The sequence below is a fragment of the Heterodontus francisci genome, chromosome 2 (assembly GCF_036365525.1).
Source record: "Heterodontus francisci isolate sHetFra1 chromosome 2, sHetFra1.hap1, whole genome shotgun sequence".
Lineage (NCBI taxonomy): Eukaryota > Metazoa > Chordata > Chondrichthyes > Heterodontiformes > Heterodontidae > Heterodontus > Heterodontus francisci.
The window spans coordinates 180393317-180407003 of NC_090372.1; the positions used below are offsets into that span (position 1 = coordinate 180393317).

Sequence of the window (13687 nt, forward strand, 5' to 3'; positions counted from 1 at the left end):
ACAGAGGAGGTTTACCAGGATGTTGCCTTGTATGGAGGGCATTAGCTATGAGGAGAGGTTGGAAAAACTTGGATTGTTTTCACTGGAACGACGGAGATGGAGGGGCGACATGATAGAGGTTTACAAAGTTATGAGCGGCATGGACAGAGTGGATAGTCAGAAGCTTTTTCCCAGGGTGGAAGAGTCAGTTACTAGGGGACATAGGTTTAAGGTGCGAGGGGCAAAGTTTTTTACACAGAGGGTGGTGAGTGCCTGGAACTTGCTGCCAGGGGAGGTGGTGGAAGCAGATACGATCGCGACATTTAAGAGACATCTTGACAAATATATGAATAGGAAGGGAATAGAGGGATATGGGCCCCGGAAATGCAGAAGGTGTTAGTTTCGGCAGGCATCAAGATCAGCGCAGGCTTGGAGGGCCGAATGGCCTGTTCCTGTGCTGTACTGTTCTTTGAGGTGAGTGATCTTTTTCTATTACTATTTTGTCTTTCTGCATATAATCTTAAACTTGTAAATTTGCTTCTTTGCTTAATTCTTTTCTCTCCTACATGCCTTGCTCTTTTTCTTCCCTGTTTCTAGTGAACCCACCCCTGTCTCTCATATGGTGACTGTCCACACAGTCATGGCAAGAACCTCTAGTCCCACTGTAGTAAACTCCAATTCACAACCAAACAGGTACTTTGCAATTTGCATGCCCAGCTAAGTGGATGGCTGTGCCAGTGAAAATGCTCGTGATCATCTGGTTCTAAAAGCTTTATCTTGTTCTCGTTTCAAAGTTAATCCTGTACCTTTTGCTCTAACTTAATACTTTTCCATTTATTGATTAGTATCTAATTATGATACAAGCCACCTTAGAAAGCTCTAGTCAAAGTTCCTTCGACTGGGTTGTATAAACTTAAGATACTTTTAATTAAATAAAAATTAATTCAATTCTGTAACTTAGCAAATGTGTGTATGCAGGTAGTGTGTCGCTATAAATGTTGTGATTTGTACACCTGAACTGAACATGAAAGGAGTTGGGGGGAATAGGTTGCCTATTCAAAATCTCAACATGAAGAATCCATGATTTTTCTTTTCCTTTCCCTCCATAAAAAGTTTCTTATTACTTTCTGATTCACCCAAGTTTTTACTCTGCTTAAAACAGTGCAGAGGTCCCCTTCTTCCTGACCTTTTGTTAATGCTGCTTTTGAGCTGAACATCAAGCATTGTGTGACACGACTATTTGTTACTATTTTTCTCTTCTCTTTCCCAACCCCACTTGCTTGTCTCAGTCTGAGTGGAGCTGTCTAACTACAACCTGACAGTTGTTTCCTGATAGCATTAATGAGGACTAGACTTCCTGTGGTGGTGAGAATCATTGATGTAAGCCAGTGCTCTGTCGTCTTATAGAAAACCATATAGTGATATTCCTTACCCATATTGAGTCAATATTATCATGAATTTACAAATTTCTCATCTGGTTACCATTATCAGAATTTGTTCCTCACTTAATAAATTAGTACTCCATAACACTTGCAATAAAACATATAACATGCCCTGATTAAGTTTAGAAATTAACCAAAATTAAAATTTTCCTCAATGGCCTCGTAAATGAAGGGATGACCCTGTGCAGCATTAAGCGTTGTGGGGGGGGGGGGGGGTGGGGGGGTGGTGCCGGCAAACACCTCACCTCCCATTACACCCTGCCCCTGTCACACATCGCCCACCCTTCACCCTGCCCATCACCACGGCCTGCTGAACTGGCCCTGGTGACCCCGCCTCACTTACCTTTGGTCCCGGTCTCCAGCTCTGGCACTGCAGATATGCTCTTGGAAATGGGATCCCATCCTTAAAGGGATGGGGATCCTGGCACCGGGCATTTAAGTGCCTGAGCTCCATTGAATCACGCCGGGGGCCTCCGCAAGGCCTCCCCTTGCCTTTTCAGCCTGCCGCCGAGAGCCCCGCCAGTGCAACTAAATCCAGCTCCATAGTGCAAGTTATATTAGTTAAGCAGGTTATAGATAGTTTAATAGTATTTGAGTAAAGCCAACCTTAAAAATCAACAGGTAATTTTCTATACTCTGGATTTTCATAGAGTAAAATTAAGACAAATAATTTGTTTTGTGAAAGTAGTCATTGGAGCCTAATACTTGTCTGGTTTGGGAAAAGGGGTGAATGCCAACGCATGGTGTTTAAAACTAATATTTATAGTAAAAACTCATTGTCTGCAGTTCTTTTAAGATTAAAAACTCAATAAAAAGAGTGGCACCTGCAATTTGTTTTATTGCCCTTCACTATCAGTTAGCAAGCCTGTTCAGTTGTGAAATGAAGTGGGTATTCCAGTAGTCCTCATTGTGTAGTCTCCATCTGCTTTTTAAAAGTTTTTTTAAAATTATGGCTTTTTGGAATATCGTAGGACTGCTATTTTAAATGTGCCACATGTACTGTAGCAGGGTCCCATACATAGTGGGCTAGTTTTTAAGACAATCTTTTTGTTGTTTTCCCCTCCACCCACACAGCCAGGTGATTAGAAAGAACAAACCACCAAACAAGATTATAGTTCATTTACATGCCCAGTTGGAGTATTAAATCTTATCAACAAACAACTTGTAAAAGTTGATTTAATTCTTCCATAGTTGTTGAAGCAATAATGATGAGAGGCAACCTGTTCAGTCTGGCATGGACACAATCCAGGGAAATTGGGAAGACTGGTTCTTTTTGTTGTCCTGGGTTGTCTGAGCAACAGACCTGTAAAATTAAATTATTCAGGGTGGCCTCAAATTCAATATTTAAGCCCCATATCGATACAGTAGGGAATTAGTGTTCTGAGGTTGGATGTAAAACATTGAGCACAAATTTGAAATAACTAATTACCAAGCAGCAAAATTTCGTCTGTGGCTAAAGAAACTAAATAGCACCATCTGCTGGTTTGTGGAATAAATTGCACTTTGTCGTGTGTTTCAAATACTGAATAAAGAAAACAGAATTTCAGAAGTATGGTTATAGGTTCTCAAACCTATTGGCCTTAGCTTTTTGTTTCATCTCTTGCAGTGAAGGTTCAAAAGATGCTATTTGTTAATCTTGTGTGTAAACTGCTTCTGAGCTTTAAACTGAGTTCATTGTAAACTTGGAAGTCGATGTATTCAACCTGAGTCACTTCATTCCTGCCATCTAGAGCATCTAAGTATACAAGTGTGCCTTGTGTTTTGCTTGAAATATGTATGTTTTGTTAGCTTAGGTTCAAAATACAATTACAGACTTTAATATTGCATTTTAATCACACCTGCGTTTTCTGTTGGTGATTACTTGCTGCAACTCGCGATAATTTAAAAGAAAATAAAATGCCATTATGTATGTATAATATAACAACATTTTAGAAGGTAAAATTAAAAACTATAAATGTGACCTGTTCTGGTGGAATTTCAACACTTGGGAGTCTCCATCCAGTTCCTTTTTCTTTTGTGCTTTCTTTGAGATTCTCTGGACATCCATGTTGTTTTCAGGCCTTTGCTAATGGTGTTCTTGAATCAGCTGTTGTAGGTTGGAAAACTAACAGGCAGTCCTCTCCCCCTCTAAAGGGAAGGAGCTCTTGGGCTTAAATTGGGAAATCACCATGTGTGGCACAGTCCTTGATGCACATTTAATGCTGTGTTCGGTTATATGAGGACTGAGAAAGATGCCATCTGCTTTTCTTTTGACTTAGTTTTCAAATAAAATATACAGTTTTAATTAACAGTAATGATTCTAACAGTTTTAAAAGTATAAAATGTTGTGCTTCCCCCAGTTAATCTGATGTGCATATTACTCCAGACTAGTTTTCAGAAGTTAAATTACATTGAGGTGTGTTGCGCTACTCATTCATTTAGACCTGAAATCATCTTAATCAGTAAGATGTGCAGTGGCTCTCAACACGAAGAGTTCCCAATCTCTTTTGCAAAGCTTTCCCACAAGGAGAAGGGGAAATTGTCTCTAGGCCACATTTGTCTTCTATTAGCCTGCTTAGAGCAGTGTTGGCAGAAGCTCAATTGGCTGTAGTTAACTCATGACCTCGCAAGACTGTATGGCGGGGGGTGGGGGGTAATGTTTGTGCCCTTGCCAAAGTATTGTGGTTATGAACCAATATTTGAAAGTAACCTTAAGCAGAAATGTATAATATTAAACAACAGTTTCAATTAGGATCAGTAACTGTACTGTTATCATTGCACTTTAATTTAAAAAAAAACTAGCTTTACCATTCTGTCAACATTAAGTAGGCTTTTTTTTCAATACAAAGAGACTTTCATTCAGCAGTTACCAGGTCTGTTGCAAATACTCCAAAGTGCTTTATAGATAATTAACTGTAGCTGTCAATATGTATATTATTTTAAGTAAATATTATCAAGAAATACATTTAAATTTGGCCTTAAATTTTTCATTAGCTACTATCCAATTCCCACAAATTCTAACTGAAGGATTTCAGTGTTAAAATGTTCAAGTTCTCATTGAATGAAATTAGAATTTTTAGCCTTCCAGCAGGTACCTGCACACTAGCTGTGATGATAAGGTTACAAGATCTCGTCACCCATCACCCCCTGTCCCCTCTCCCCATATTTTATTTATTTAGAGATACAGCACTGAAACAGGCCCTTCGGCCCACCGAGTCTGTGCCGACCAACAGCCACCCATTTGTACTAATCCTACATTAATCCCATATTCTCTACCACATCCCCACCATTCTCCTACCACCTACCTACACTAGGGGCTGTGAGGCTGCGGTGCTAACCACTGCACCACTGTGCCGCCCTATATATATATATATATATGAGATACTATCTTGTTTGCCCATACAACTTCTGTTTTTCATTGATTTAAAATCATTAATAATTGAATGCATGCAAGCTAATACTATACCACCTCTTATTGAGCATCCCAGTATTACAGTTGATAGTACAAATGAAATATTTGCTTGGGTGCTAATTCATTTACTAGCGATTTTGCCATGTATCCATAGTACATTTTCTTTTAATTGCCTGGCTGAGATCATGCCTGGGCAACCAGTTTCCATAAATATAACACGGCCTGTCATGAGCTATTTATCGCTAGATGCGTGAGCAAAGGCACATTTAAGTCCTTTCTCCTTTAATGGGCATTGAACATTTTTAGATAACAACCTTACTTGCTATATGTAACAGATCAATACAGGATTGCATTTAAACTTTGATTCTAACCAGTCATTAAACTCTAACAGTATGTTTTGCATTAAGATCGGTTTGATTAAACGCTAATCCTTTCACACTTTGGGTTTCCATGCAGACATTGAAAGCTAAACTTGTACAACTGTAGTGTATAAACTTGCACAAAACAAAAGTTAATTAATTGCACATTTGTGTGCCAAGTGGCCAGTGTAATAAATTGGGTATAAATAGTGTAACGAGTTTCAACCACCATTAAGGTCATTTGTATTACCGTTATCAACTTCAGTTTGTTTTTACCTGGGCATTTCTAATGATGTTGATTGTTCAGGCTGCCATCTAATACTTACACTTATTTTTGAAAACCTATGTATCTCGAGTAAATTATAATATTTACTTTGTCTGTAATGATACGGTTTCCTTAAAAAAAGATCATTTTGAAATAACAGGAAACTGCATGCATTTTAACTGATGAATTGTAAAGTTCTAATTTTAGAGAGACATTTTTGGGACAGGGTCTGTGTAAGCGTACTGCAAAACGATGACCTAAATATCAAACTAATGCATTTCCTAGACTACGAGTATCTGCACAGTATACTGCAGGAGAACAGAAGGCGAGCGAAGCCAAAGAATTGACAGAACAAGGCCAGCAGGAAGAGCCAGACATCTCCACACTGAGCCTGGCTGAAAAGATGGCCCTATTCAATCGCCTTTCACAACCTGTGACTAAAGTAAAAGCAGCAAGGAGTAGAAGTGACACTCGGCAGAGACGGTCAAATTCCCGATATCAGACTCAACCAATTACACTGGGTGAAGTTGAAGAGGTACGTGTTTACAAATTACAGTGACATCTAGTGTTCTTAAGCTTATAGGCCACTTTCCCTGCAGAAGGTTGGAGCTTGGACATTATTCAGAAAGCGGATGAATTTTATTCCATCCATTGGGAAAAAAAGCCGAGCAGTGATATTTTCAGAAACGAGGGCGCAGTTTGTTTGGCAATGCTGCCTATGAAAGGTCTGTGCTGAGAGTGTGAAAAGCAGATGTGGTTAAAGTAGACGCTGTATTTTAATGTAGATAAAGTGGATTAGGCTCTGATTCGCAAATGTTTCTTGAACCCAGTAACTGGCGACAAAGATGAGGAAAAATCAAGTTGCTTGACTGGATATTTTCAATTTGCAAATTGGAGCCTAGCTATCCAGAAGGTAAATGTAATTGCAAGATATTGGGCTATAAGCAAAACCGAGGAAAATGTCTCTTGAATATAATAACAGGACATGAAGGAAGAGAAACTTATGAAGTGAGGTAGCAATTAAACAGTTTTAAGTCCTGGCTCTTTTGATAAGACATTGGACCTTTTGTAATTACAGTAAATATGTCTGTTAATCTGTAAATAGAGATTCATGTGAAGCAGTTGCATAGGATTACAGTGGTATAACAATACCAGTTTTTTTTGTCCCTGGAACATTAGCTAATCTGTTATAAAATGGTATTTGGTATTAAAATATTCACAAAATTTTAATGTGCAATAGAAGTATGCATTTTGAAAGCTTAAAATATCTCCACACACTTTGGTTAAGACATCAAACAAGCAGAAACTTTGTAACAAAGGGCAAGATGCTGCATTGCTTTTGGGTGTGTCTTTTTGACCTCGAGGGCCAAAAGTCTATACCAGTGCAGAGAGACCTGAAGCCATTTTGGACAGTAAAATAAATGTGCAAACATTGCTGCCAGATCAAAGTAATTAGAGACCCTGATCAAATGGTCAGAGTTAAACACTTTTGCAATGTAAGATTTTTATTAATGTCCTAGAGGGTCTCAAACCAGTGTCCTCAACTTAAACAAGGGCAATTACAGAGGTATGAAGGAAGAGTTGTCTTAAGCGGGCTGGGAAATTAGACTAAGGGGAAGGTCAGTGGATGAGCATTTAAGCAGATATTTCATAACGCTCGGCAAAAATTTATCCCGGTCAAAAAGGAGGACTCGATGAGAAGGATGACCCACCCATGGTTAACAAAGGTGGTCAAGGAGAGTATCCAATCAAAAACTAAGGCAAAGTGGTGAAAACTAGTGGTAGGCCAGAGGATTGGGAAATTTTTTAGGAATCAGCAACAGATGACTAAAAAGCTCATAAAAAGGGAGAAAATTGATTATGAAAGTAAATTGCAAGAAATGTAAAAACAAACAGCAAGAGCTTCTACGGGTATATAAAAAGAGTAGCTAAAGTGAGTGTGGGACCCTTGGAGGATGCGACTGGAGAATTGATAACGGGGAACAGGAAAATGGCAGATAATTTAAACCAATATCTTGCATCGGTCTTCAGAGTGGAGGACGCTATAAACATCCCACAGATATCAGATAAGCAAGGAGCTAATGAGAGGAAAGATCTTGTAACAGTCTCTATCACGAGGGACAAAGTATTTGACAAACTAATGGGACTAAAGGCAGACAAGTAGTCAGGACCTGATGGCCTACATCCAAGGGATTTAAAGGAAGTGGCTGCAGAGATAGTGGAGGCATTGGTCAAAATATTCCAGAACTCACTGGATTCCAGAAGGTCCCAGTGGCTTGGAAAGCCGCTAATGTGACACCCCTGTTCAAGAAGAGAGGGGGCTGGAGGCAAAAAGCAGGTAACTATAGGCCAGTCAGCCTAACATCGGTTGTTGGGAAAATGCTAGAGTCCATTATTAAGGAAGACATAGGACATTTAGAAAAGCTTAAATCAATCAAACAGAGTTAACATGGTTTTGTGAAAGGGAACCATGTTTGGTAAATTTGCTAGAGTTCTTTGAGGATATAATAAGCAGAGTTGATAAAGGGGAACCAGTAGATGTAATGTATTTGGATTTCCAGAAAGCATTCGATAAAGTGCCACATAAAAGATTATTGCACAATGTAGGAGCCCACGGTATTGGGGGCCTTGTATTAGCATGGATTGAGAATTGGTTAACTCACAGAAGACAGAGTCGGGATTAATGGGTCTTTTTCAGGTTGGAAGGATGTAACTAGTGGAGTGCCACAAGGATCAGTCCTAGGGCCTCAATTATTTACTATCTACATCAATGACTTGGAGGAGGGGGCAGAGTGTAATATATCCAAATTTGCTGATGATACAAAAATAGTTGGGAGGGCATGTTGTGATGAGGACACAAGGAAACTACAAGGGGATATAGATAGGTTGAGTGAGTGGGCAAAATCTTGGCAGATGGAGTTTAATGTAAGAAAGTGTGAGGTCATGCACTTTGGCAGGAAGAGTCAAAAGGCAGACTATTATTTAAATGGAGAGAGACTCCAAAAAAAGTGCAGCACAGAGGGATCTGGGTGTTCTTGTGCATGAAACACAAAAAGTTAGCATGCAGATGCAGCAAGTAATTAAGAAGGCAAATGGAATTTTGGCCTTTATTGCTAGGGGGTTGGAGTTTAAAAATAGGAAAGTCTTGTTACAATAGTACACGGTGTTGGTGAGGCTGCACCTGGAGTACTGTGTACAGTTTTGGTCCCTGTACTTAAGAAAGGATATACTGGTATGTGTGTAGATTAGTGTCCTGACAGTGATCATTTTATATTTTTTATATAAATACTGTATATTTTATATTAATCACTCAGGACCTTCCTGGTCTCTGCATCTCAGCTGCTCACTGGATAATCTTGCAGCAAGTATTTCAGCCTGTAAAGCAGGAGTCCAGGTTGTGTAATGATATTTTCTGAGCCCTTGGACAATTGCTGTGTTTATTTTAAGCAATACAGATACTGGTACAGTGTAGCACAACCTGTCTGGGCACAACTCCATGGGTTTCTGTTTAACTCGTGACCAAACAATCACTGACCTCGTGGTTCCAATCTTCATTTTTTTAAAGTCCAATTAATACTGTGTGTGTCCAGACCCAACCCAAGCCCGAAAGCCAGACCCAGATGAGTAACCCGACCCGACCTAAACCCGACACATGTCATCGGGTTAGGGTCGGGTAGCAGGGCTTTAAGTTGAGGGCTGTGGAGGAGCTGGCACGAAAGAGGAGTTGAGGTCTGGGGCAGACCAGCCATGATCTTATTGAATGGCGGCGCAGGCTTGAGGGGCCGAATGGCCTACTCCTGCTCCTATTTATGTTCTTAGTTGGATTACTCCTAAAGGTCACAAAACAAATTCGGAATGTTCATTTTTTGAAAGCTGGTTGCTTCATTAAGAACATTTAGTGGTTGAGTGTATTCTGTGAGAATTTTACATGATCCAAGGAGGGAAGGTCTGATGCTGACTTGGTGGGCCAAATGGACCCCTGCTTTTCATGCTTAGTTAAATAAATAATTGTAGTTACTAGTATTTCTCCATGATAGCACTATCATATTGGCTGCACATTCTGAAATGCCACAAACTATGAGCCGAAAGTAGACATTGCTTACTGAAGTATCTGATTTGTAAGGTTCTGCATGTAATGCACATTAACGACAGCAGAGGTGTCAGTCTTGGCTTTATGGTAGCCCTGCTGCCTCCAAATCAGAGGATCATGGTTTCAAGGCCCACTCCGGATGACTTGCGCTGCTAGGCTTGAATTTTGTTTCCAGCCCGAGATTGGATTCCGTGGCGGGGGTGGCCGGAGAATCCGAGTGACAGCAGCTGCCATGGCGCCTGATGCCAGGATTGCCAGGCCCGATCTTCCCGGCGGCGGCGTGGCTCTGTGGCGGCACCTCCGCCGCTCTGTGGCAGGACCCGACTTTACATTTTTAAAATGCCTCTCTGCATTCATGCACTTGCGCCTTCACTCTCCCGTTCAGGAGAAACTTGTGCCACAGAGGTGGGGAAGGGGTCAACTCTGCATTACGTTGAACTATTTGCAGGGCTGGTCTCCTTTTCAAAATGGCGCCAGCACCTGCTCCTGCATCAGGTGACACTGTGAACGGCATCACCAATGCCATCCCTGCCACGTGATTTGGGGGGGGGGGGGGCTGCCGTCAATATGTTAAGTGACCACCCGTCGTGTAATCACGGCAAGGGTCCCATGTGGGGCAGCCACTATTTTCTGCACCCGCCACCGCTCCCAGCAGCGGGACGACAAAAATCCAACCCCTAATCTAGGCTGGCACCTCAGTGCTATCTTTCAGATGAGACGTTAAACCAAGGCTGCATTTGCCGTCTCAGGTCCCGCAGCACTATTCAAAGATGGGAAGAGGAGCTTTCGTGGTGTCCAAGCCAATACTTATCCCTCAACCAAAAAAAAAAGGCTAAAACAGATTATCTGTCATTTAGTTCAGTGCAGCTTGTGGTACCTGTGTGCAAATTGGCTGTCATGTTTCCCTGCTGTTACAAAAGTACTTCCATTTGTTGTTAAATTTTGAGGACATGTGTTTTAAAACTGAGAAAAGGATTCCATCGATGCTGGACTCTTTTTTTTCTAAAAAGAGGTCTCGTTAGGTCTTTTCCACTTGATTTGTAAACAGCCCTTACTGGAAGTCACCAGTCTTCAGATAATTACCCAGCAGGGTTTTTTTGGGCTTGGAGAAGATGTTTACAGAGAAGTGACAGGTCAAGATTTTTAGGGATCAGGAGGCTTGACTCTTGAGATTGTTTTGGTTTTGCTTTGGACAGTCAGTTGGGGTTTTAAAAATCAGAGTGACTCCTGACAACACAGAGCATGCACAGAGCGATCGCGGACGTCCTCAATGTGTGTTAACACTTGCCAGCCTGCCAGTAGGAATGCACACATGCGCACGCATGACATCGCCACGACATCACCACCCTTCAATGACCATCTCCATTCACCCGAACAGTATCCCGCTCCCTCCCACCATTCCTGCTTCAATCGCCACTTCACCCTGCTCGATCCCTACCACGCTGCTACCTTCCCTCAGCCACTCGCTCCCGCGGCCCACTTCCCCCCCCCCCCCCCCCACCCCCCAATTACTCTCTCCCACCCCACTAGCCGCCACTCGCTCCAGGTCTCCATGCTTCCGCCCTCTCAGCCATTCACTCCAGCCCTCGAGGCTTTCTCCTTTTCCCCCCCACCAGCCACTCCCCCCACCTTGGCCACTCGCTCCAGACCTCATCACTGCTCCCCTCCCCCACTCCCTGGGCCGATCGTTCCGCACTGCTCGCTCGCTCGCTCCCCCAGTGCCCCACGCTCCAGATCAAGCTGCTTTCCTCCTCTCGGCCACTCGCTCCTACATCATCCCTCGCGGCCTGCCTTGCTTCCTCGGGCGACGGAGAAAGATCGAACTTGGGAGCAAGTGGGTGGGGAGGGTGAGGGGGTGGTGTGGCCTGGGACTGGCGGCTGGAGGGAGAGGCTGTGGGGGAAGCAGGGAGCGAGCGGGTAGCCAGAAGGCGGCGTCGGGGTGGGAGGGAAGCGGGGTGCGGTCAGCGGGGGGGAGGGTGGGTGGCGGTGGCTGGGTCTGGAGCGAGCGGCTGAGGGGGAGAGTGGGGAGCGAGTGGCCAGAGAGCGGGACAGGGGGGTAGTGGGGAGCGAGCAGCCAGAGGCGGTCGGGAGCAGCGAGGCTGGACTGAGTAGCTAAGGGAAGGCAGCAGGGAGCCAGCAGCGAGAACACGGGTGCAGGAGGAAGCGGCAAAGAGAGGCACGATGGCAGGGGGGAGCGGGGACTGTTGGGGGTGAGATGGAGATGGCGCTGACAACCATCGAGAGGATTTTCGGGTTGCATTTGTTTGCTATGATAAATTGAGCAGCGCCATCGTTAATTCTGGCAGCTGTCTGAAACGTTGCAGACAATGATATTTCAGTGGAAGAGGCTGCATTTGTGCATGTGCTAGTGCAACGCCACCTAATGGTTGTGTTGTCAGCAAACACAGCCTTTAAAAATCAACCTGAAGGATAAAACCCTAGCTCAGCCTGTTCCATCTCTTTGAAAAGCCTGCCAGTTTTTCCATTTCTTTGAGAAGCTCATAGAAGCGAGTGTAAGAAATAGAGAAATTGTTGCTACATTTATGCTGAAAGCCCTGCTTGAAGACCCTGTTGCCACATTTCTAATGAGATGCTGGAAAAACCTGTCAGATAAATCCTCAACGCCGCCTGAACGAATTGCTTCAGAGAAAGACCCCAGTGACAGCCGTCTACGCATATTTGGGATGCCAAACCAAAAAAAGCACATCAGATATCTTTCCATATCTTTTTTTATGCTTCAAGAATTAGCAAGTATTTGGCCAAAGTATTTTTTTCTGTTTTTTTTGTAATAAAGCTCTATTTTTCGGTTAACCAGTGTGTTTGTATATGTGAGGGACTAAGGTAAAAGGGAATTTTCATATTTCAATCTGTGTGTTAATGCTTTGCTTTGTTAGTGGTTGTCTTTTATAATCAACAGATAATTTTGTTGTTTATTCAAGACACCTGGTTGGTGTACTTTATTGTGGGCTGGATTTTACCAGCCACCTGCGTCGGGGGGGACATGGTGGGGAGCCCAGAAAATACCTCTGGGAAAGTCCCACTACGGGCCTGGACACCTGGAAGACCCCGCCCCATATTATGAGCAGTGGCAAGGCCTCATGGTGCAACCCCCCCCCCCCCCCCCCCCCCCCCCCCACTCGGTGCGTGGGACATCATTAACATAAGCTAATTAATTTAAATTAAAGCGTAATCACTTACTTCGCCACGACAGCCGTCCCACGCCGATATTCCAGCCGGTTGCCAGATTTATTGCGCCTTTGGATCTCCACTGGTAGGGAGGAGTGAAGTTTTTAGTGCGGTGGGGGAGCAGAGAAGACTCTTGCTATTGGTTGAGGGGATGGTGGGAAGGGGTTGAGGGTCAAAGTTAATAAAGTTCGGAGGGTAAGTTCACGATCGGAATAAAAGTTTATTTTGGGAGAAGAGGGTAATTTATAGATTACAAGTCATTGGGGCAAGGGAGAGGGGAATCAAACTGCTATTAAAGTTTTAATTTTATTTTTTGCAGACCGGGATCTTTAAAAATTTTAATGGCCCTGAAGGGCGTGAAGCCCTTCAAAAAATGGTGCTGGACGCGGTTGAGGGGGAAGGAGCGCCCGTCCCCCTCTACGTCATTGGGGACGGAGCTCCCGCCCGCTCTACGTCATTGGGAATGGTGCGCCCGCCCCCCTCTACGTCATTGGGGATGGAGCGCCCACCCCTCTACGTCATTGGGGATGGAGCGCCCACCCCTCTACGTCATTGGGGATGGAGCGCCCGCCCCCCTCTACGTCACTGGGGACGGAGTTCCCACCCCCCTCTACGTCACTGGGGACGGAGCTCCCGCCCGCTCTACGTCATTGAGGAAGGAGCGCCCGCCCCCCTCTACGTCATTGGGGATGGAGCTCCCGCCCGCTCTACGTCATTGGGGATGGAGCGCCCACCCCTCTACGTCATTGGGGATGGAGCGCCCGCCCCCCTCTACGTCACTGGGGACGGAGCTCCCGCCCCCCTCTACGTCATTGAGGAAGGAGCGCCCGCCCCCCTCTACGTCATTGGGGATGGAGCGCCCGCCCCCCCTCTACGTCATTGGGGATGGAGCGCCCGCCCCCCTCTACGTCATTGGGGACGGAGTTCCCACCCCCCTCTACGTCATTGGGGAAGGAGCGCCCGCCCCCCTCTATG

At 44.1% G+C, this 13687-nt stretch overlaps 1 protein-coding gene across 4 annotated transcripts in view; it reads left to right on the forward strand.

Moving 5' to 3' along the window:
• Positions 1–13687, forward strand: part of svila (supervillin a) — a 390378-nt gene that overhangs the window by 231872 nt on the left and 144819 nt on the right. For all 4 annotated transcript variants that reach the window (XM_068014363.1, XM_068014338.1, XM_068014349.1 and 1 more), the window contains one exon: positions 5722–5971. In XM_068014363.1, the coding sequence (XP_067870464.1) occupies positions 5722–5971 (250 nt within the window). The remainder of the gene's footprint in view (positions 1–5721; positions 5972–13687) is intronic.